This window comes from Saimiri boliviensis, chromosome 7 (genome assembly GCF_048565385.1).
Source record: "Saimiri boliviensis isolate mSaiBol1 chromosome 7, mSaiBol1.pri, whole genome shotgun sequence".
Classification (NCBI taxonomy): Eukaryota; Metazoa; Chordata; class Mammalia; order Primates; family Cebidae; genus Saimiri; species Saimiri boliviensis.
In genome coordinates this window covers 11,407,437-11,429,580 of record NC_133455.1, presented here as the reverse complement: position 1 = coordinate 11,429,580, position 22,144 = coordinate 11,407,437, and the positions used below count along the sequence as shown (strand labels likewise).

At 50.1% G+C, this 22,144-nt stretch overlaps 1 protein-coding gene and 1 non-coding gene across 12 annotated transcripts in view; both read right to left on the bottom strand.

Moving 5' to 3' along the window:
- The window catches only part of KDM2B (lysine demethylase 2B), a 173,581-nt gene that overhangs the window by 7,180 nt on the left and 144,257 nt on the right, over window positions 1–22,144 (bottom strand). For 8 of the 11 annotated variants that reach the window (XM_074402144.1, XM_003932165.4, XM_039471711.2 and 5 more), the window contains 10 exons: window positions 21,872–22,096; window positions 14,536–14,679; window positions 13,711–13,797; window positions 13,273–13,533; window positions 12,946–13,059; window positions 12,247–12,285; window positions 11,415–12,094; window positions 10,320–10,483; window positions 10,065–10,226; window positions 9,204–9,422 (listed from right to left, as the gene is read on the bottom strand). In XM_074402144.1, coding sequence (XP_074258245.1) covers window positions 9,204–9,422; window positions 10,065–10,226; window positions 10,320–10,483; window positions 11,415–12,094; window positions 12,247–12,285; window positions 12,946–13,059; window positions 13,273–13,533; window positions 13,711–13,797; window positions 14,536–14,679; window positions 21,872–22,096 — 2,095 coding nt within the window. The remainder of the gene's footprint in view (window positions 1–9,203; window positions 9,423–10,064; window positions 10,227–10,319; window positions 10,484–11,414; window positions 12,095–12,246; window positions 12,286–12,945; window positions 13,060–13,272; window positions 13,534–13,710; window positions 13,798–14,535; window positions 14,680–21,871; window positions 22,097–22,144) is intronic. The other 3 variants (XM_074402145.1, XM_074402138.1, XM_039471713.2) reach the window with 1 other exon arrangement.
- On the bottom strand, window positions 7,106–7,209 carry LOC120365135 (U6 spliceosomal RNA). Its single transcript, XR_005580154.1, has one exon. It is a non-coding gene; the product is annotated as a U6 spliceosomal RNA (small nuclear RNA).

Below are 22,144 nucleotides of genomic sequence, written 5' to 3'. Positions count from 1 at the left end.
CACCACTCAAAAAGCTTTTCTCATCTAATGTATTGTTGATGAGTACTGCTCTATGTATTATTGTGCACTTACCTGCCTCTTCCCTTCAGATAAATTCCCAGAGGGGCATCACGGAAGGAACAGCCCTAAGGGTATCTTGGGATCATTTCTGCTCTGGCAGGCCCCAGTGCTTTGGAGCAATTCACAGCATGAGGGACAGCTGTTTGACCCTAACCCAAGGACTGACCGTGTGCAGCAGCCTAGGCACCAGATCAGCATGCCCTAGCAAAAGCAGAATTCAGACTTCATCACACCTTTATCTGCAGATGCACCCTTTGACTGTGCTTTTGTTTTGTTTATGAGACGGAGTCTCACTCTTGTCACCAAGGCTGGAGTGCAATGGTGCAATCCCAGCTTACTGCAGCCTCCGCCTCCTGGGTTCAAGTGATTCTCCTGCCTCAGCCTCCTGAGTAGCTGGGATTACAGGTGAGTGCCACCACACCTGGCTCATTTTTTTTTTTTTTTTTGTATTTTTAGTAGAAACTGGGTTCTACCATGCTGTCCAAACTGGCCTCAAACTCCTGACCTCAAGTGATCTGCCTGCCTCAGCCTCCCAAAGTTCTGGAATTACAGGCGTGAACTACTGTGCCTGGTCTCAATTATATTAATTTGTGATCTTTGCTAATTATCCTTAATATCAGCACTTTCATTTCTCTATTAAATTGAGTGGGAATAAAAACACTAAGGGCAAAGCACAATTGTGTACACAAAGCCTATGCTATCTACATGTTACCAGAGTCCCTGCAGGTGAGCAGGTGGTAGAAAGAAGTCAAGTCAGGGCACCACATGAGCTTTATACAGTCAGTCTTTTCAGACAGTGTCCTCACATCAGCACAGAATCTTCAAACAGATGCTCACCAATTCACAACAGTGGTGCTGGAAAGCTTTCTACACACATTCACAAACGAAGGCCATGCTTTTAGACTGAGGATGGGAAAACCGGACAATGCTGACAAAGAGAGATGCTTCAACAGACGACGACTGTTTCCCAAAGAGCATCCCACCCCACAAATGGCTGACCCTCTTCATAATCTTACTGCAAAATCCAATGATGAAGGATGTTGTAGAATGCTATCATATGATTCCTTTGGGAAACTCATGATCCCCAAAACTCAATACTTGATTCATTTTACGTATAAAGAATAGGGATTTTACCAATGTAACAAGCTTATTTCCATATACTTTTGTTTTCATTTTTTACTATTTACTATGACATGTTGACCAGGCTAGACAGATTTGAACTCCTGGTCTCAAGTAATCCTCCCCACTCAGCCTCCCGAAGCACTGGGCTTACAGGTGTTGAGCCTGTCCAGCCAGGATGATTTTCAGAGGATGTTCCACATTCACACTTGTCTGTCTTCACACTGTCATTTACCTTGTTCCTTATCTCCTGTTTTTCCCATAAACTGCAGATTAGGCCCAAAGACTTGCTTAGTTTCAGGTTAGACGTTTTCAGCAAGAAATCACCCTCAGAATCTTTCAGCTTGACCCTGTTCCCAGCTCCCTATCTGCCTTCCAGAGCACTGTTTAGCTCATCTCCAGAATGCATCTCATTCCATACTCAGATCCAGCTACTGCCCCCACTCCATCATCAGCTCAGGGATATTTTTCCCCTATAATGTTTGCCTAGTTCCTGGCTAGAAGGGACTGACCCAAGTCCTGCCTCTCCCTTGGCACCTTCAAGTGCTAGAGCAGGTAGCTCCCATGCCAGAGAAGTCTGCCATCTGGCTGGCACACTGCTGTGCCCTGCAGCTGTGAGGGGGCCTCAAGTACATCCTGGCAGTTACCTGTCGGTGGTAAGGCAACACTCAGTGTGAACTGAGACCTGCAGGCCCAGCTGCCTCCTTTTCTGAGTTGTATTTGAGTACTAATTTGGGCCCTCTTTGGAGACTCACTCGTGCCCAGCCAGCATTCTTCCTGGCTTGTGGTTCAAGTGTTCCCCAGAACTGGAGCGTAAGGACCCTTCCATCAAAGAAGGTAGATGGAAAATACTTTCCTTTGGTCCCTCTGTGCATTATTTGACTCCAGCCTGGTTTCTCAGACCCTCTACACGCAGGCTGACAGATGTTTCCTGCTGGTTCAGGGGGCCTACCTGCCGGCCCACCAGCCTATGGGGGAACATCACTTTTATTAACATCCTCATCATTTCTCCCTCGGCCTTTAAATACTTTAGATCAGAAATCGTACTACTTTGCCCAGGCTGGTCTAGAATTCCCAGGCTCAAGTGATCACCTTCCTTCTTGAGTAGCTGGGACTAAAAGTGTGTGTGCCATTATGCCTTGCTTCAAGAATAAATTTAACCAAGAAAGGGAAAGACTTGTACTCTGAAGACTATAAAGTATTGCTGAAAGAAACTAGACATAAATGTAAAGTCATCCTATGTTTATGGATTGGAAGACTTAATACTATTAAGATGTCAGCACTGCCTAAAGAAATCTACAGAAATCTATCCTAAAATTCATGTGAAGGCATGGGACCCCAAGTTGTCCAAACAATCTAAGAAAAGAACAAAGTTGAAAAACTTGGGGTAGTCTGAAACTGAGGTGGAAGATCACTTGAGCCCAAGAGTATGATTCCAGCCTGAGCAACACAGTGAGACCCCGTATCCAAATAAAATACGTAGGCCAGGCACAATGGCTCATGCCTCTAAGACCAGCACTTTGGGAGGCTGAGGTGGGTATATCACTAGAGCCTAGGCATTCAAGACCAGCCTGAGCAACGTAGTGAAACCCCATCTCTATAAAAAACACCAACACAGGCCAGGCACGGTGGTTAACACCTGTAATCCCAGCACTACGGGAGGCCAAGGCAGGTGGATCACCTGAGGTCAGGAGCTGGAGACCAGTCTGGCCAACATGGTGAAACCTCATCTCTACTAAACATACAAAAATTAGCCAGGCAGGGTGGCAGACTCCTGTAATCACACCTACTCAGGAGGATGAGGCAAGAGAATTGCTTGAACCTGGGAGGCAGAGGTTGTGGTGAGCTGAGATCGCACTCCAGCCTGGGTGACAGAGTGAGACTATCTCAAAAAACAAAACAAAACAAACACACACACACACACAAAACACCAGTATTAGCCAAACATGGTGGTCTGCACCTTTAGTCCCAACTACTTGGGAGGCTGAGATGGGAGGATCACTTGAGCTTGGGAGCTGGAGCCTGCAGTGAGCCATGATCACACCACTGCACTCCAGCCTGGAGGACAGAGTAAGCAAGCCCGTCATTCATTCACTCATAAATAAAGCATGGTACAAGCATGCAGATAGACATATAGACCAATGCAATAGAATCAAGAGCTCGGCCGAGTGTGGTGGCTCACATCTGTAATCCCAGCACTTTGGGAGGCCGAGGTGGGCGGATCAGCTGAGGTCAGGAGTTCAAAACCAGCCTCCTGGCCAACATGGTGTGGTGGTGTGCACCTGTACTCTGAGCTACTCAGGAGGCTGAGGTGGGAGAATCGTGTGAACCTGGGAGGCAGAGGTTGCAGTGGGTCAAGATCGTGCCACTGCACTCTAGCTGGGGTGACAAGAGCGAGAGTCTGTTTCAAAAAACAAGAATCAGAGCCCAGAAACAAATCCTCAAATATATGGTCAAGTGATATTTGACAAGGGTGCCAACAGCATTCAATGAAGTAATAGGTATCTTTTCAATAACTGTTGCTGGGGAAATTGGTTTTCAACATGCAAAAGAATAAAATCTAGACCTGGCCAGGTGTGGTGGTTCATGCCTGTAATCCCAGAACTTTGGGAGGCTGAGATGGGCAGATCACAAGGTCAGAAGTTCTAGACCAGCCTGGCCAATATGGTGAAACCCTGTTTCTCCTAAAAATACAAAAATTACCCAGGTGTGGTGGCATGTGCCTATAGTCCCAGCTACATGGGAGGCTGAGGCAGAAGAATCACTTGAACATGGGAGGCAGAGGTTGCAGTGAGCCGAGATCACACCACTGCACTCCAGCCTAGGAGACAGAATGAGACTCTGTTTCAAAAAGAAAAAAGCAAAAAACAAACAAAAAAAAAACTGCTGGGTGCAGTGGCTCATGCCTCTAATTCCAACACTTTGGGAGGCTGAGGTGGATGAATGGATGGATCACCTGAGGTTGGGAGTTCAAGACCAGCCTGATCAACATGGTGAAACCCCATTTCTACTAAAAATACAAAATTAGCCAGTCCTGGTGGCTCATGCCTGTAATCCCAGCTACTCAGGAGGCTGAGGTAGGAGAAGTGCTTGAACCCAGGAGGCAGAGCTTGCGGTGAGCTGAGACTGCACCATTGCACTCCAACATGGGCAACAAGAGCAAAACTCCATCTCAAAATAAAATAAATAAATAAGCTGAACACCTACCAACCATATAAAAAAATTAAGTCAAGATGATTCAAGACCTAAACATAAGAGGTAAAGCTATGAAGCTCTTTACAAGCAAACGTAGGCTGGGCGCAGTGGCACACACCTGTAATCTCAGCACTTTGGGAGGCTGAGGTGGGTGGATCACTTGAGGTCAGGAGTTTGAGACCAGCCCGGTCAACATGGTGAAACCCCATCTCTACTAACAATATAAAAATTAAGGCAGGGTGCGGCAGCTCATGCCTATAATCCCAGCACTTTGGGAGGCCAAGGCAGGGGGGATCACCTGAGGTCAGGAGTTCGAGACCAGCGTGACCAACACAGTGAAACCCTCTCTCTACTAGCGGCTGAGACACGGGAATCACATGAACCCCAGAGGCGGAAGCTACAGTGAGCCAAGATCATGCCATTGCCCTGAAGCCTCAGTGACAGAGCAAGACTTCATTTCAAAAAGAACCCACAGGGGAAATTCTTCATGACATTAGACTTTGCAATGATTGATATGACACCAAAACCACAGCCAACAAAAGGGGAAAAATATAGGCCAGGTGCAGTGGCTCATGCCTGTAATTCCAACATGTTGGGAGGCTTAGGCAGGAGGACTGCTTGAGTCCAGGGGTTTGAGACCAGCTTGGGCAACACAGTGAGACCCTGTCTCTGAAACAGAAAAAAAGTCTGGGGAATGAATGTTGGTGACAGTTGCAAAACACTGACTGTACTTAATGCCACTGAATTGTATGCCTAAAAATGGCGAAGGTGGTCCATTTTATGTCATGTATTATCTTACTAAAACATAATTATTTTTGTAATTTTGGAAGCTGGACAAGAGGTAATAATTTGGGAGACTTGAGAAAGCTTAACCCTAAAGTGGCTGAGAGGAAAGCATAAAAGAATAATTATTCTACAGAACGTCTCCAAGGTATTTAGTGGTGATTTCTTAGAAATTAAGGTACTGGAAGTGACAGGTACATTGCAAGATGGTGTTAGTGAGGAGGACTGGCTGAGAATCTGTTCAGGGAGCGGTAAGATGTCCAGATTCCTTTCCCAGAAGAAGACTGGGGTTTTAGTCTCTGATGGGCTGGGCTCCAGCAGGCACAGAAAGTAGGCGTGCCCATTCAAAAGTGGGGGCTACAGGAAATTTACCTGCTGTTGAGAAGCTCCTTCCCCTACCAAGCCCCATACTTGGCCATCCCAATGGTGGGCCAGCCTATCCCCTTATGAGATCAAGGAGAGTCCGGCAATCCTGACCAGCTTAAGAGGAAGATGGAAAGATCCAATGGCCAGGTTTCTCCAAAGAAAGGACCCACAGTGACCATCCTGTAAGTGTCGTCCATAGCAGACCAGCTCCAACCGCATGCCCAGAGTTTCTGATCACCCTTGAGTGGAGGGGACAAGCAAGTATCAGCACTCAAGCTGAGGAGAGCCTCTTCCCAAGGCCACTGACAGCATGTGAAGGGAACAGTCAGTGCAGAGAAGACAATAAAACCATCATTAACATCCTCAGGAAAATATCTGGCTCCAAGAAACAGGTCATTCCACAAAAAGTTCAGAGAATACAGTTTGAAAATTAAAAATGTAAGTTGAACCACGTGAAACTGCCAACATTTGACTTTTTTTGACCTATAAAAACAGCAGCTTCCTATGGTTCAACTGCACAACAGCTTAAATGGAAAAACTCAGTGCCTAAGCTGTATGATGAAGTAATAAGGGAAAACTCCCCGAAAATATAGCAAAAAGATACCGACATGGAAACTAGGAGAGAAGAGAAGAATCAGAGGACTAGTCCAGAAGGAGAAAACAGAAGGGGGGAAGTTAAGAAAGAATTCAGTAAGTTTTTTCTACAACTGAAGAACACAGATGTCCAGAATGAAGGGCTTCTACGGTGGGTGAAATGGACTCAAACCAGTTTGTCATCAAAAATTACAGACAACTAGAGACAATTTTCTATTAACTTCCAAGGAAAGAAAATAGATTCACTGACAGATGAAGAATCAAATGGTTTTGGACCTTGCCTCTGGAAGGCAGAATATGGTGGAGCAAAACCTCCCGCACTTTCTGCAGCAGAAGGGCCCCCAGACTAGGGTTCTATACCCAGCAGAACTAGCAACTAAAAGGGAGGGTTTAATAAAAACAAATTCAGACACACACGGTCTAGAAAATGTCTCTCACCGAATGTGAGGGTAAACCAAGAGAAAAGACGTGAGATCAAGGAAGGAGGGTACCTAGGAAAAGACAGAGCCCAAAGGAGTCCAGGATGGCAGCAGTGCAGCAGGTCGGGGCAGCCAGTCCCAGAGGAGAAGGGGGAAGGGGAGGAAAAGAAGTCAGGAGGGAGGTCTCTTTACAAAAACTGGTCAAGAGACTGATGGGGGTGGGGAGAGAACATTCACTTGTGGCATACCATTTGCATAGAAACTAAGCAAACAAAATGAGGCAATTCACTTATACAACAAAAATATTGAGCAAGAAAGAAAATGTACTCATAATACACTATTTGGCTAAACAGTGACCAACAACTTAACATGGTCATAATAAGTGAAAGAATAGTGACAATGGAAAAGTGGAAAAGATGGGAGGGAGAAAAAGGGGGGGGGAGGGATACAATGTAATAAATCTTTATGTTATATTAATAGCAAGCTAATAAATATATCATGTCCATATGGAAAAACAAATCAAGAAATTGCAGTGCAGGCTTGCTATCTTTTAAATTTTGTTTTGAATTAAAAATATGGAACACTTCACGAAGTTGTAAGTCATCCTTGCTCAGGGGCCATGCTAATCTCTGTATTGTTCCAATGTTAGTATATGGGCTGCCCAAACGAGCACTAGGCTTGCTATTTTGAATGTGGAGGTAAACACTGGTAGAAAGAACTCACTTAAGGCATTGTCTCAGGTAGTGAGGATGAGGTGGAGAAGGGGAAGGCAAGGGGCTGCCTGAGCCCCCAATAAATATTTCTGAGATGGAATTCAGCCAGAACAACAGCTAGAATTGCGACTTCACTCATCACGAGACCAGATCCTCCAACCAAGTTTAAGGATCTTGAAGCATGTCATCATCTATTTTGTGGCACAGACTTCTTTCTGTCTCTGGTGCTTGCATCAGGACAAGCTTATTTTACCAGTAATTCAACTAGTTACACCAATGAGGGGATTTTTTTTTTTTTTTTTTAAAGAAAATCTAGCAGAGTCTAGGTTATAGAGATACATCTTAGTTATTTCACAGCTCTTAACAAGAATGCAGGCCAGGTGCAGTGGCTCACGCCTATAATCCCAGCACTTTGGGAGGCCAAGGCAGGTGGATCACCTGAGGTGAGGAGTTCAAGGCCAGCCTGGCCAACATGGTGAAACCCCATCTCTACTAAAAATAAAATATTAGCCAGGCATGGTGGCAGATGCCTGTAATCCCAGCTACTTGCGGGGCTGAGGCAGGAGAATTGCTTTAACCTGGGAGGTGGAGGTTGCAGTGAGCGAAGATCACACCCCACTACACTCCAGCCTGGGCAGTAGAACAAGACTCCGTCTCAAAAACAAAAACAAAAACAAAAAGCAAAGAATACAGAGAGCTGATGCACTGAGATGAAAAGATGACCTCAGTGTATCATGCTGGAAAAACAAAATGCAGAAGATGACTTGCACACACACATACACAGCATGGACCACACCGCAGGAGGGGATTTATACTGAGATATCCTATGCATGCATAATAACTAAACCAGGATATAATGAAAAGATTTAATAAAACATCAGCACTTAGGGTAAGAGGACTCCCGGGCCCTCTTCAAAGGGCAGCCCATCACCAATTCAAGCCCATAACTTGGGCCTGGAGCTGGAGAGGCCTTACTTCACTCTGGTTCCTTGCCTCCATGAGGCAGGACAGTCCCTGCCACTGAAACTTCATGAGGAGAAGGAATGGCTTCCTAGGTCCTGAATGATCTCATCCCATCTAAAGCTCCCATGACCCTGCTGTGAGGCATGGTGGACAGAAAGGTTATCAGGCATGAATGTGTGAGGCAGAAAAGAAAACAACGTGCACGTCATCACTGTGCTGTGTCAAAATGTAATTGGAGGATGAAATAGGGGTGTCCTTAGTACTTGGTAATTTCCAAAGGTTAAAAAAAAAACCGTTAAGTTTCTTTTTCTCTTTCTTTTTTTGGTCTCACCCCTCAATCCAGACCATCCTAAGCTACCAGACCAAAATCGGGTTAGTTGGGCTAAGAGCAGGCAGCATCGCTCCGTGCACCTCACTGCACAGTGGAGCCCCAAGTCCTTCAGAACCAACTCCCGTCCCACCAGCAAGAGGAGCAAGTAAAGATTTTGCCACAAGAGCCACAGACACAGAACAATAATGGAACTAACTGTGGGGTTTTCTTTTTCTCTCCAACAACAGGCCCCTTGATAGCAGGGTCATAAGGGGTGCATGTGAGCGGCAATGGCAAGGCAAAGACAGACTAAGTTCCCTCCTGCCCACCAGGGCCTGTGCCTCCCGGCCCCTGCTGTCCCCACACCCTGGTTGTCAGTTTCTGGCTCCTCTGCACCCCCTTGGGAAGCTGTCCCTTGTCCGTATTTTGGGTCAGGAACAACTGCTGTGTGCTCCCGGCTGCTACCCCGCACTATTCTGGGGTAGCAATTATTACAACTCTAACAGTAACTCTTTGTTTAACGTGTTTCCCCTCTGGACTGGGCTGCCGCGTTTACTGACACATTCCAGCACCTAAACTGCGACCACATACTTGTGGACACACGAATCATTTTGCACAAATGTGAACCTCCTGGCTCTCCCATGGAGTGTTGGGCAGACCTGCTGGGGGCCCCTGACTCACCAGACAGGTTGATCTCGGTTAAGGAGTCTCGGGTGGTGGTGCCAACAGCGGTGAGCAGGTTGATGGACTGGTCGGTGACATGGTTACAGTAACTAAGGTGGAGCTTGGAGAGCAGGGGCATGTGGCGGATGATGAGCCGCAGGGAGGCGTCCGTGATGTCCAGGCCTGCCAGGCGCAGCTCCACAATGTTCCGGAGCTTGCTCCGATTGTCCATCTGACCTGGTGGGCAGGAAGGAGGGGGCAACCTGTCAATCTGACTTAGGAGGCTTGGTCACATGGACATGACACTCTAAAAGGGCCACCAGCTAGACAGAACACTCAGATTTCATTTAGTTATCAACTGCTTCTTCCCAAAATCAGAATTCCAACAGTTAAAAATCAGACTCCACATCAAACCTTAGACTTCCAGATTCTCTGGAAAAACTAAAAGACCTAGAAACACTAGGCCCACACTCTACCCGGGAGTCGCCAAGCCAACCAGTGCAGAGGCGGCACCGCATCTCTGATCCCCGTGGCTTGGCAAGAAGCATGGACCTAGGCAGCCCAGCCCAGCGGGGAGGCGCCATCCTGGAAGCCCTCACGCAACCACACGGATCCTGACGGTGGTGGAGACTGGAAACCAACGAGGGGCAAGTCAACAGAAAAGCAGTTAGACGCGCAGAGCCCCCAGGAGGAGTATCGCATGTGCACAGGAGAGGCTGCCTCCTCCCGGATTCCCTCCGTGCCTGAAGCAAACTGAGAACACAGCAGCAGAGACTCATCCCTCTGTCCTCTGGGGAAGGGCCGGGGCTGGTGAACAATGGAGGACATGCTGGGGTCTGGGGCTAAAAACAGAAACCCCCAGCCAGCCTGGCAACTCACCTGGCCTGTTATCTGTGGGCGGGGACAGGAGATCCCGCATCTGGGCATCCTTTAGTCCCTCTACCCACTGAACATCCAGGGTTCGGAGCAGCGGACAACTGGAGCTGCAAAGGGCAGAGACTGCGATCCACGAGCAGCCCGACAGCACCAAGTCCCGGAGCCCTGGAAGGAACACAGAAAGGAGCACAGGTCAGGGGATGCGTCTCCAGAACGCACTGCAGCAGACATACTCCGGGCCCTTGGCCCAGGGCTCACCAGGCAGCCGGTTGATGAGCCAGCTCAGCTGCTTCTTGGAGATATTGGTCCAGCTGAGGTCGAGGGAGACGGGCTGTCGCCGGATGATGCCGCTCAGCATCAGGGGTGTGATAGACTTGCAGTGGTTCAGGTCAATGCGGGTCCACAACCGCTTATCACAGCACCTAGGGACCAGCCCGGTGGGGATACGTCATCAGAGTTGGGGCTCCTCTGGGAAGCCCGTGCACAGCTGTAACTCTCCCCACCTACCAACCTCTAGAGGCAGCTCCTTAACTCAGCTTTCTGGACCCTTCTCTGTGTAGTACCCGTCCTGCCCCCACACAGCACCTCCCCTCTGCTCTGACAGCCATGGCCCTTGCGCTCCACAATATTTACTTACTTACTGAGACAGTCTCGCTTTGTCACCCAGGCTGGAGTGTAGTGGTGCAATCTCTGCTCACCACAACCTCCGTCTCCCAGGTTCAAGCAATTCTCAGAGGTTCAAACCTCCCATGTGGCTGAGATTACATGTCTGCACCACCATGCCCAGCTAATTTTTGTATTTTTAGTAGAAACAGGTTTTACCATGTTGGCCAGGCTGGTCTTGAACTCCTGACTTCAAGTGATCTGCCCGCCTTGGCCTCCCAACATGTTGGGTTACAGGCCTGGGCTACTGTGCCCAGCCTCCATCAAGTATTTACCACAGGCTTTACAATGCCCTCTACCAGCTGTTCCTCCAAACAACCCCGTGAGGCAGGCGTACACCAGTTCACACGAGAGGGTAAGGCAGAGCTACGGCCAGAAAGCTGGTAAATATCAGCTGGGACTCAAGTTGCAACTGGCAGCCTTGCTGGAAACCTGGACTAATTCTCGGAAGCCAAGGACTCCAAGTGGTCCTCGCTTCACCCTCCAGGAAGCTAAATCAGGGAGCAAACAGGGTCACCTCCTGTGACAAGACCAGAGGGGCTGCTGTAGCCAGCTGAAACACTTTGCGGAGCACAGTGAAGCCGTACTGGGGCTTGGACGGAAAGAGCAACGCCAGTGACTCCACACACACAGGCTGTCTCTGGTGCCACCTGAGCCTTAACCTAGGGCCCGACATGGGCCGCTGCTCACCAGCGGTTCCAGGTCCTGCAGACCCGCATGCAGACACACAGGTCTTGGTGGCTGAGGTAGCTGAAGACGGCCATCCACACCTCCCTGTGCATGACGTGGGCTGCCCCGTCATCCAGGGGCAGTGAGTCAGGCGGGGGGCTGATGGGGGGTGGCCGGATCACATGGCGCTCCATCTGTATACACTTGGGCGGGGACACAGAGGGCGGGGGCCGGGAGATGACGCGGGGCGGGCTGCGCAGGCTGGGCCCCAGCTGGTGCCGCAGCTCCCGGGGGGTGCCGTTGAGCCCCTTGCTGAAGCGGTGGGGGCGCTCGCAGACACCTGGGGGCCGCCTGGGCTCCTCGCCCTCGCTCTCGGGCTCCGACTTGATGGGCTGCTGGTTCTCGTTGGCCAAGCTGCTCTCCGTTCTCTGGATCTCGTGGTTGAGCTCCTTGCTCAGCTCCCTGCTCAGCTCCTTGTTGGGGAGCCGCCGCTTCCGGCGTATCTTCACCTTCTTCTTCTCCTCTGGGCCCTCAGCCCCCTCGGTGCTGGGTCCCGCAGTGGGCGAGCTGGAGCGGGAGTGGTCGCTCTCCCTGGTCTTGGGGGGTGCCTCGGGCAGATCGTCCTCGGGTTCTTGCTTGAAGCGCCGGAGGGGCTTGTTGGCCAGTGCCATGCGGTCCTCTGCGTTCTTCCAGGATCGTCGCTAAGGGCAAGAGCAGAGAGGGAGGACGGTTAGCCTCCGGGGCTCAGGGCTGCTCCCACCCAAGGGTTCCCGCCCCTGTCATGGGACTGTGGCCCAGGGAACTGCTGTGCAGCTCTGACGGCTCGGGTACAGGAGGGAGGGGAAGACAGTACCTTTTTCCTGAAAAGCTTATCTTCTTTGCCAGGTTTAAGCTGTCACGGGAAAGAAATGACGAAAAGCTTGCTCCCCAGGCTCGTGGGATTTGATCCCCTGACACCCCACCCCACCCCACCCCACCACGAGTCCACAGTCTCTAGAGGAGGGGCTAGAGGGACGCCTTCCCCACAAATGCCATCTCCTTCATGTCTGGCCAACAGACGGGTGGGCCCTGCCTGTGGCTTTCAAGGAAAAGGCTGGAAGTAGGAGTATGGTTGAATTGTTACCACCCAACTGACCTCCCACCCCACAGACCCAGAGATGTGCAGCCGCTCATTCAAATCAGCCTTGGCTCTGGGAGTCAGTTCTGGAGCACAGGCCCGTGGGCATGCCTAGCCCAGCCAGAAAGGCTAGCGCTGGGAGAGACTCCTGGCGCCACCTTGTGGCTACTGACAGCGCGGCGGTGGGCAGAGCAGGACCACCAGGCTCCTCCAAGTTTCCCTGGACTCACAGCTTCCATCCCAGCCAACAGAGGCTCTTGTCACAGGTAGCTTCCCAGGGCCCCAGCCAGAACCACGAGCCAGAGATCTGGGGCCGAGGCCTGGGAAGCATTGGGAGAGGCAGCAGTGGGGTGGAGGACCAGCGGGGTGGGGTGGGGGACAGCTCGGGACTCGCCAGTCCCCAGGGCCTCAGGAGGGCGTGCGTCGTGGGAGCACCTGCTGCTGGAAGTAAGTGAGACTGGATCTCCACCAGGGGCTGAGGCTGCTGCCTAGAGGGGGCCTCGGCGAGAGGTGAGAGGAGGAACCGGGGGACGTTTGAAGCGATGAGGCCTAAAGGGAGGTGGGAAGAGGAGTGACTCGCTGGGTTTCCCCTCCTTTCTTTGGGGCAGGGCTCTCAGGACTTAGGTGACCTGCTCAGGGCAGCAAGAGGCTGGGATTATCCCAAGCTCTACCTGCTGCCCACCCCCTGCCCCGTTCCTCCAACCCAGCACCCAGGACCAGCCAGACCACCCACTTCGCCTCCCAGCCCCTCCTGGTCCTTACCCGCTTGCGTCCACTCAGCTCCTGGGGCTTCTCGTATTTTCGCTTCTTCCTCAGGTGCAGGTCATCAGACTTCCTTCGCAGGACGCCGTCTGGGGGCGCCTTCTTGGGGTGCTCGTCCGACCTGCGCCGGGGTGCCTCCTCACACTCACTCCTCCGCTTGGCAGGCTCCTGCCCTTCCTTGTTGTCCCGGTTCATCTTCTGCTCCTTGAGCAGGGAGCCGGGCAGGTTGGAGGCGTACTTAAAGCCAGGGCCACGCTTTTGCTTGTAGGCCAAAAAGAGAGAAGGAAGAGACCAACTGTATACCTTTGGACTTGCCCTTCCTCCTCCCCAGGTCCACGGCACCCCACCTGCCTGACGCTCCTGGGACAGGCTGGTCCCTGCCAGGCCCAGGCCCGCCCCTCTCCAGGCTGACCCTGGGACTTGGAGCCCGGCACTCACTTTCCCGGTCTTGCCGGCATGGTTACACTTCGGGCACTCCCAGCAGTTTGGAAGCTCATCGTTGACCACACCCTCTGACTCCTTAATCTGTAGAGAACACCAGGACTCAGAAGACGGCAAGGCGGGGAAGGGGCCCATGGGCATGAGGCTCTGTGATGCCACATATTCCAGAAACAACAGCACCCCCTTCCCAATGTCATGTCTATCCTGTTTCCAGCCGAAAGAAAACACAAGCCACATAGGCTGGCAGAGACAGGCGACTGTGGATCCAAGCCAGGGTTCAGAGGCTGAGCCCTTCTGCCTCTCTGGGACCTAGAGCAAGTCACTCCAACTCTGTGGGCCGGTGCCCTTGGCCATAAACGTTAGTGTGCCCATCTCACTGGGGGGGTATGACCCAGGTAAAGCCATCAGCTCAGGACCTGGCACGCAGAAAGGACTTTGCAGAGCACTCTGCTGGGTGCTGGGGGAAGGAAGGAGTCAGGTGTGGAACCTTGTTCTCCCAGAACCCTGGAGCCACCTGGAGGCTCTCCCTCTGGCCTAGCTGCAAACAAGCAGCCTGTGTTTGCTGTCCGCTGAGACTGTGGGAACCTTCTCTGGTTCTGACCTCCTGGGAAGTGAGGTTGTGTTTATTCATTTGATGAAACTGGGTCTCTCGGGTGCTCCAGAGATAGGCCCTGGGCTTATCCCTTGACACACAGGATCACCCAGACGCAGGGTCTACCAGGAATTCACCTCACTATCTGCATCCCACCACCTCACCAGCATCTCCAGGAACCCCACCTGCCCCACAGCATCAGCACCACCCATCCCCACGGGGCCGCTCACCTTAAGGCATCCGGGGTGGATGATTTCATTGCAGATGGAGCACTCCATGAGCATGAGGTTAAACTTGCCTTCCTCTTCTTCCACCGTGTCTTCCTTCCCCGCCTCGCCACACACGAGGCACACGGCAGTGTGGGGCAGCACTGGCTAAGGAGCCAGAGAGAAGAAGACAAGTCAGCAGGGGCAGGGAGCACAGACCCCTGGGGGGCGGGCAGGTCAAGGGCAATGAGCTGCTCCCCTCAGGCCTCCGGGAGACACCAGGAAAGTGGCCTAGGCACATTCGCTCACTCAATCATCCAAATACTTATCAGGCTACTACCTCCACATGCCAGATACTATCAAGTGCTGGGGATACAGCAAGGAACAAGACAGCTCAAAATCTCTGCCGTCCAGACCTTACATTTTAGTGGAGGGAGGCAGACAAAATCAATAGAGCATGTTTGACACAGAGACATGGGGGAAAATTAGAGGGCTGGGGTGAAGGGTAGAAGGGGGGCTGATTTTAAATACGAGGTCAGGGAAGGCCTCACATTCAGAAAAGCCCCAGAGGAGCTGGGGTGTGAACCCAGCCCAGATCCATGCAGATGAGATGAGGCTACACCTCAACAGTAGGTTTTGAAGGCACAGACCATGGTCTGCGGGGCTCCCAAGACCTTTACAGAGAGGCTACGAGGTCAGAACTATCTCTGGAATAACAGATGTGATTTGCCTTTTGCACAGTGTTGATATTTGTACTGTTGGATGAACCTGCTGGCCCCTCAGCACCAGTCAAGGCAAGGCCTCTAGCTGCACCAGCAGCCACGGAGGGACTCACGGCCACAGGCTTGTTAAAAAGATCACCAGTTTCATCTAAGAATATTTCTGATGAAAAATTACTTGATGAAAACCTTCCCCTTGAGTACATATCCTTTTCACATGCTTTGTGACAATAAGAAGTATGTGTAAAGTGCCTCTGCACACAGGTGACGTGTATGAAAGGAAAGGCACTCGAGACTGAGCTGTGAGCCGAAATGGCCACTTCCTTCATAGATTATTTTTTTACTTAAAGGAATGACTGACAGAAACCCCCTGGGTATTGGTGCATTTTTGTGAACATCAAAGTAGTGACCTTGTCATTTCTAGAAAAATAAACAGCATTCACTGCAAATGACAAAAATTCAAGTTTCTGAATGAAAATTAAACTTTTGGAAAACTTACATGAGTCACCATAATCTGCACAGCTTCCCAATACTGAAAGACTTTTCTGATAAGATCAGTGATCATATTAACATATGTGGTTTTTAAAATAATATTATGTCATGTGCCAATATTTGGAATATCTGCCTAACTCAGGGAGCCAATATTTTCCAGATGACCAATGCATGGTGTTACAACATCACACCGGAGCAAATGAGCTACTCAAAGGGCAAGGCAGGCTGATGACTTTCAATGTAACAGTATGAAGAGCTCAATGATACAGTTTCAGATTCCACATTGCAACTAACCTTTAAAAAAAACCCCTGTTGAGTTCTAGTTGAGTATCAGAATACCCACAACTACCAAAAAAGCTATTAAAGTACTCCTCCCTTTTCCAACTAGTGTATCTGTGTGAGGCCGAATTTTCCTCATACTCCCTCCAGAACAACATATCACAATAGACAAAACACAGAAGCAGATATTAAAATTTCAGGTTTTTTTTTTTTTTTTTGAGATGGAGTCTTGCTCTGCTGCCTCTCGGCTCACTGCAACCTCTGCCTCCTAGGTTCAAGCAATTCTCCTGCCTCAGCCACCCAAGTAGCTGGGATTACAGGCATGCGCGAACATGCATGGCTAATTTTGGTATTTTTAGTAGAGATGAGGTTTCACCATGTTGGTCAGGCTGGTCTCGAACTCCTGACTTCAAGTGATCCACCTGCCTCAGCCTCCCAAAGTGCTGGGATTACAGGCATGAGCCACTGCACCTGGCAATACCAGGTCTTTTCTAATGAACCAGACATAAAAGATTCACAAAGACATAAAACAATGCCATTCTTCCTATTAATTATTTTTGTTTAGGAAAATTTAATTATTTCTCATAAAAATACGTTATTTATTTTTTCTTTTTTATTTATTTTTGAGATGGTGTCCTGCTCTGTTGCCCAGACTGGACTGCAGTGGCATGATCTCAGCTCACTGCAACCTCCATCCAACCTCCCACGTTCAAGCAATTCTCCCGCCTCGGCCTCCTGAGTAGCTGGGACTACAAGTCCGCTGGCTGATTTTTGTATTTTTAGTAGAGATGGGGTTTCACTCTGTTGGCCAGGCTGGTCTTAAACTCCTGACCTCAAGTGATCTTCCCACCTTGGCCTCCCAAAGTGCTGGGATTGCAGGTGTGAGCCACTGCGACCGGCCAAAATATGTTATTTCTATTAAGATGTCATTGGCTTTCTTGTTATTTTAAGAAAAATTTAAAATCTAAAAAACATTTCTTGGCCAAGTGTTGTAGTACATACCTGTAATCCCAGCACTTTAGGAGGCCAAGGTAGGCAGACTGCCTAAGCCTAGAAGTTTGAGACTAGCCTGGACAATGTGGCAAAACCCTGTCCTTACAAATTACAAAAATTAGCTGGGCATAGTGGTGAATGCCTGTAGTCCTAGCTACTTGGGAGGCTGAGGTGAGAGGATCACTTGAGCCCAGGAGGTAGAGGCTGCAGTGAGCCATGAGCACACCATTGCACTCCGGCCTGGGCAACAGAGCCAGACTCTGTCTAAATACATATATATGTAAGTTTTAATTTATTTTTTTTCTTTTAGCTAAAGTTCTTTCATACCAAACTCAGTTTAAAATTTCTTTTTCTTTTCTGTTCTTTCTTTTTTTCCTATTTTGAGACGGACTTTTGCTTTGTTGCCCAGGCTGCTCAGAGAAGCTTCAACCATGCTGAGATATACACGCCACTGGTAAGTGAAGACTTGATGAAATGGCACAAATGTTTGAATTCTAATAAATAGGACAAAGAAGGCAAGGCAGTCATTGTTCCTTCAACAAATACCAAAGGCACACTGCCACAGCCTGAAGCAAGGTCCTGGGGGTGCGGAAGTGAGGGAGATGGCTGCTCCCCGTGAGCTATTTGGGAAGACAGAAATCCAAAGAAAAGCATGGAAAAGTCATGTTCAAGAGTTATCGGAAGCAGCAGAGGCTGATTTCTGGAGGGCTCAGCGGACAGAGTGGAGAGAAGCCAAGTGAGGAAGGCAGTGGGGCCTCAAGGTGAACAACAACATAACCTGCGCAGAGCAGGCCAGGCCAAAGTGGATGGCTGGGGACCAGACTGCAGTGGGCGGCACAGGGTGAGGCACAGCCCACACGGCAAGAGGGTCTGTGGTGGGGTGGGGCAGATGGCAGAGCTGGCTCTGAGCCAGGTGGCAGGATAGGAGTTATCACCAAAGGCAAGCTCTTGAAGAGAGTGGCGGGACTGTTGGAGGCCTTGTGGGGCGGGAGGGGCAGACTGCACAACACTGGGCAAGACACCAGGCACAACACCGAGTATGACACCAGCAGGGACATGGTAAAGAGGGGAGGAAGCTACAGAGGCAGTCCCAGAGGCGGAGCAAAGGGAGGTGCCAGAAGAGGAACACGGTGAACCTGCATATATCACAGGTGGGTAATGCGTGGGAAGTGCCCTCGAAGAGCAGAAGGGCTGGGAGAAGAGTAAGAAGGACCCGAAGGGTCAGGCAAAGCCTGCATCTGCTATTAGTCCCAGACACCATGTCAGGCTGAAGAGAGTAGGAGACATAGAAAAATGGGGTTTCCTTCAACCAGCATGCCCTGCGCCAGGCACCAGAGCTGCAAAGATAAGGTGGCACCTGAGACAGGTTTCCTATAACTGGGCCCAGCACACTGGGGGTGGGACAAAGTGTCATGCCAAAGAGGAAAAGACAGCCATGGGTTTATTGCTGGTGCACACTGAGTTTTAGGTGACACCATTTAAAAACCCAACAATTGCCATAGACAAGCTCTTTTAAGTTTGATAGGATCCAATAGGTCACATGGAACCTCTCTCCAAAAAAATGTACATCTATGCATGCATACAGACAAAAATGCATTTAATTTCAGGAAGGCTCACAAATTCCCTGAAATCTGTGGAAATGTCCTGGGGTTTGGGGACCAATTAAAAGCACAAGCAGTGAAACTAAATTTCTGCAGCAAAGAAACAACTGACAGAGTGAAACGGCCATCTACAGGATGGGAGAAAATCCTTGCAAACCAGAGACCTGATAAGGGTTAATATCCAAAACATATGAAGAAGTTCTCTAACTCAACAACAAAAACCCCTAAAAGAAAACTAATTTAGGTGGGGTGTGGTGGCTCACACCTGTAATCTCAGCACTTTGGGAGGCTGAGGCGGGTAGATCACCTGAGGTCAGCAGTTCAAGACTAGCCTGACCAGAGTGAAACCCTGCCTCTGCCAGAAATACAAAAAATAGCTGGTGTGGTGGTACACGCCTGTAATCCCAACTACTTGGGAGGCTGAGGCAGCAGAAGTGCTTAAACCTGGGAGGAAGAGGTTGCAGTGAGCCAAGATTGCACCACTGCACTCCAGCCTGGACAACAAAGTGAGACTCCATCTCAAAAAAGAAAAAAGAAAACCACTTTCAAATGGGCTAAGGACTCAGACAGACATTTCTCCAAAGAAGATAGACAAACAACCGATAAGCACATGAGAAGCATCACTGAGCATTAGGGAAATGCAAATGAAAACCACAGTGAGATGCTACCTCACACATATTAGGATGACTACTAAAAGCAAACAAACTGGCCAGATGTGGTGGCTCACGCCTGTAATCCCAACACTTTGGGAGGCCGAGGTGGGCAGATTATCTGAGGTCAGCAGTTCAAGACCAGCCTGGCCAACATCGTGAAACGCTGTCTCTACTAAAAAATACAAAAATTAGCCCAGTGTGGTGGCCGGTGCCTGTAATCCTACCTATCTGGGAGGCTGAGGCAGGGGAATCGCTTGAACCAGGGAGGTGGAGGTTGCAGTGAGCCGAGATGGTGCCATTGCACTCCAGCCTCAGCAACAAGAGTGAAACTCTGTCTCAAAAGAAAGTAAATTAAAAAAAAAAAAAAAAAAAAGCAACAAACAAAAAGTGCTTAACATAACAGATGTTGGTGGGGATACAGAGAAACAGGAACCTCTGTGCGCCCGTGGTGGGAATGTAAAACGGCACAGCCGCTGTGGCCAACAATACGGAGGTTCCTCAAAAAGTTAAAAAATAGAATTAGCATGTGACTCAGCAAGCCCACAGCACAGGATTGAACTGTGTGAGTTCACTTACATTCGGACTTTTTTCAATAAAATTTATACCGAGTGTGCCTGCATCTCCTGCCTCCCCTTCTACCTCCTCCATCGCTTCTGCTTTTGCCACCCCGAGACAGCAAGACTAACCCCTCCTCCTCTGCCTTCGAAACGTGAAGATGATGAGCATGAAGACCTTTACAATGATCCACTTCCACTTAACGAATGATAAATATGTTTTCCTTATGATCTTTATAATATTTTCTTTTCTCTAGCTTACTTTATTGTAAGAATACAGTATTATAATTCATATCACATATGAAACATGTGTTAATGGACTGTTCTTGTTACTGGTAAGGCTTCTGGTCAACAATAGGCTAAGAGCAGCTAAATTTTAGGGGAGTTGAAAGTTACCTGCAGATTTTCAACTGCACAGGGGTCAGCTGGTACCCCAACTCTTGTGTTGTTCAAGGGTCAGTTGTATATCCAAAATAATTCAAAACACCATCTCAAAGAGGTACGTTCACTGCAGCACTATTCACAATAGGCAAGAGGTGAAAGCAACCTGAATGAGTAACAACAGATGAATGGATAAAGAAAATCTGGGCCAGGCGTGGTGGCTCATGCCTGTAAGCACAGCACTCTTGGGAGGCCGAGGTGGCCGGATCACTTGGGGTCAGGAGTTCAAGACCAGCCTGGCCAAGACGGTGAAACCCCGTCTGTACTAAAAACACAAAAATTAGCTGGGTGTGGTGGTGGGCGCCTGTAATCGCAGCTACTTGGGAGGCTGAGGCAGGAGAATCACTTGAACACGGGAGGTGGAAGTTGTAGTGAGCCAAGATCACACCGCTGTACTCCAGCGTGACAGAGCAAGACTCTGTCTCGGAAAAAAAAATTTGGTATAAACACACAGTAGACTATTAGTTGGCCATTAAAAAAAAAAGGAAATTGTCATATGCTTCAAAATGGATGAACGCTGAGGACATTCTGCTCAGGGCTATAAACAAGGCAATCCACTCACAGAAAGCCAATTACTGCATGATTCCACTTCTATGAGGCCCCCAGAGAAGTCTAGCTCTTAGAAACTGAAAGTGGAATGGTGGCTGCCTGGACTGAGGGAAGGGAAACAGGGGCAGCGCTTCAATGGGTACAGTTTCCATTTGTCAAAATGAAAAAGTTCTAGGGATCAACTTCCCCAAAATGTGCATATACTAATACTGCTGTACCGCATACTTGAAAATGATTAATGTCTTTTTTGACCACAATCTGAAAAACCAAAACACAAGAAGTATGTGTGGAAGGAGAGAGGTGAGGTATCTGGGCCTAGAGGGGCATTGGCAGCCAAAGAGGAAAGGCTCACCCTATGCCAGGCTGGGCCTGTAGATGAGTGCACCAGGACCGAGGAATCCTGTCCCTCCAGCTGAGCCTGCTTTTTCCACGGGGACTGGGAGATGCCTCCTCCACAGGGAGTACTGCCACCCCGCCCCTAGCAGCACCCTGGGGAAGGCAGAGCATGTGGGTGTGTGTACAGGGGGCTTCAAGGACAAACTCTGCGACCTCATCCCGTTTCGGAAGTCATTCCACGTCTGCTGCCCTGTCTGGGGGGAGACCAGCGGCACGCGGCCACTGCCGGAGCTGAGGCCAGGCGGTGCGGAGGGGCAGGGCAGGCCAGGCTCTCCCGGGTGCGGCTCCTCAGCATCATAAATCACTCCTTGCTGGGGGCAGCCCCGTGAGGTGTGGCGCTGACCTTTCACCCAGACTTATGACTCTGAAGGCAGGACCGGAAGGAAGGGTGGGCCCAGAACCGTCATCAACTGGACCGTCATGTTGGCCACAGGGTCGCAGACAGGACAGGCTGCCTGTCATCTTTAATGGCGGCAACTTCAAAGTACCTGGACACCCTGGGAGGGAAGGAGCAGGACGCCTGAGCCTCTGAAGTGGCCGGCGCCTTCCCGTACAGCTCTCAGGGCGTCCAAGCCCCGGGGTTTCTCTGTGCAGAGCGGCGGCCAGAGCAAGCAGCGGTCAGACACGCAGGCCGGCACCCAGGGGCCGGGACACAGCGCAGGGCTGGGCGGGGCTGCACTCACCGCGATGCACTGCCGCATGATGCAGCTCTGCTTCATGCGCCCGGGGCCCCCGAACTTCTTCATGTCCTTGCAGAAGTGGCACTCTCCGCACTCGGTCCGCAGGCAGGCCTCGCACTTGCGGCATCGCGTCCGGCGTCGCCGAGCTCCTGCAGTTGTCCGGTTGGCGGCCAACTTCACTGCGGAGGCCGGGCCCAGCTTCCCCTTGGGCCGACCCACTGCCCGGTTCTGCAGGGAAGACAGGGCTGGTCAGATGGGGAGGCCAGACCCTCGTAA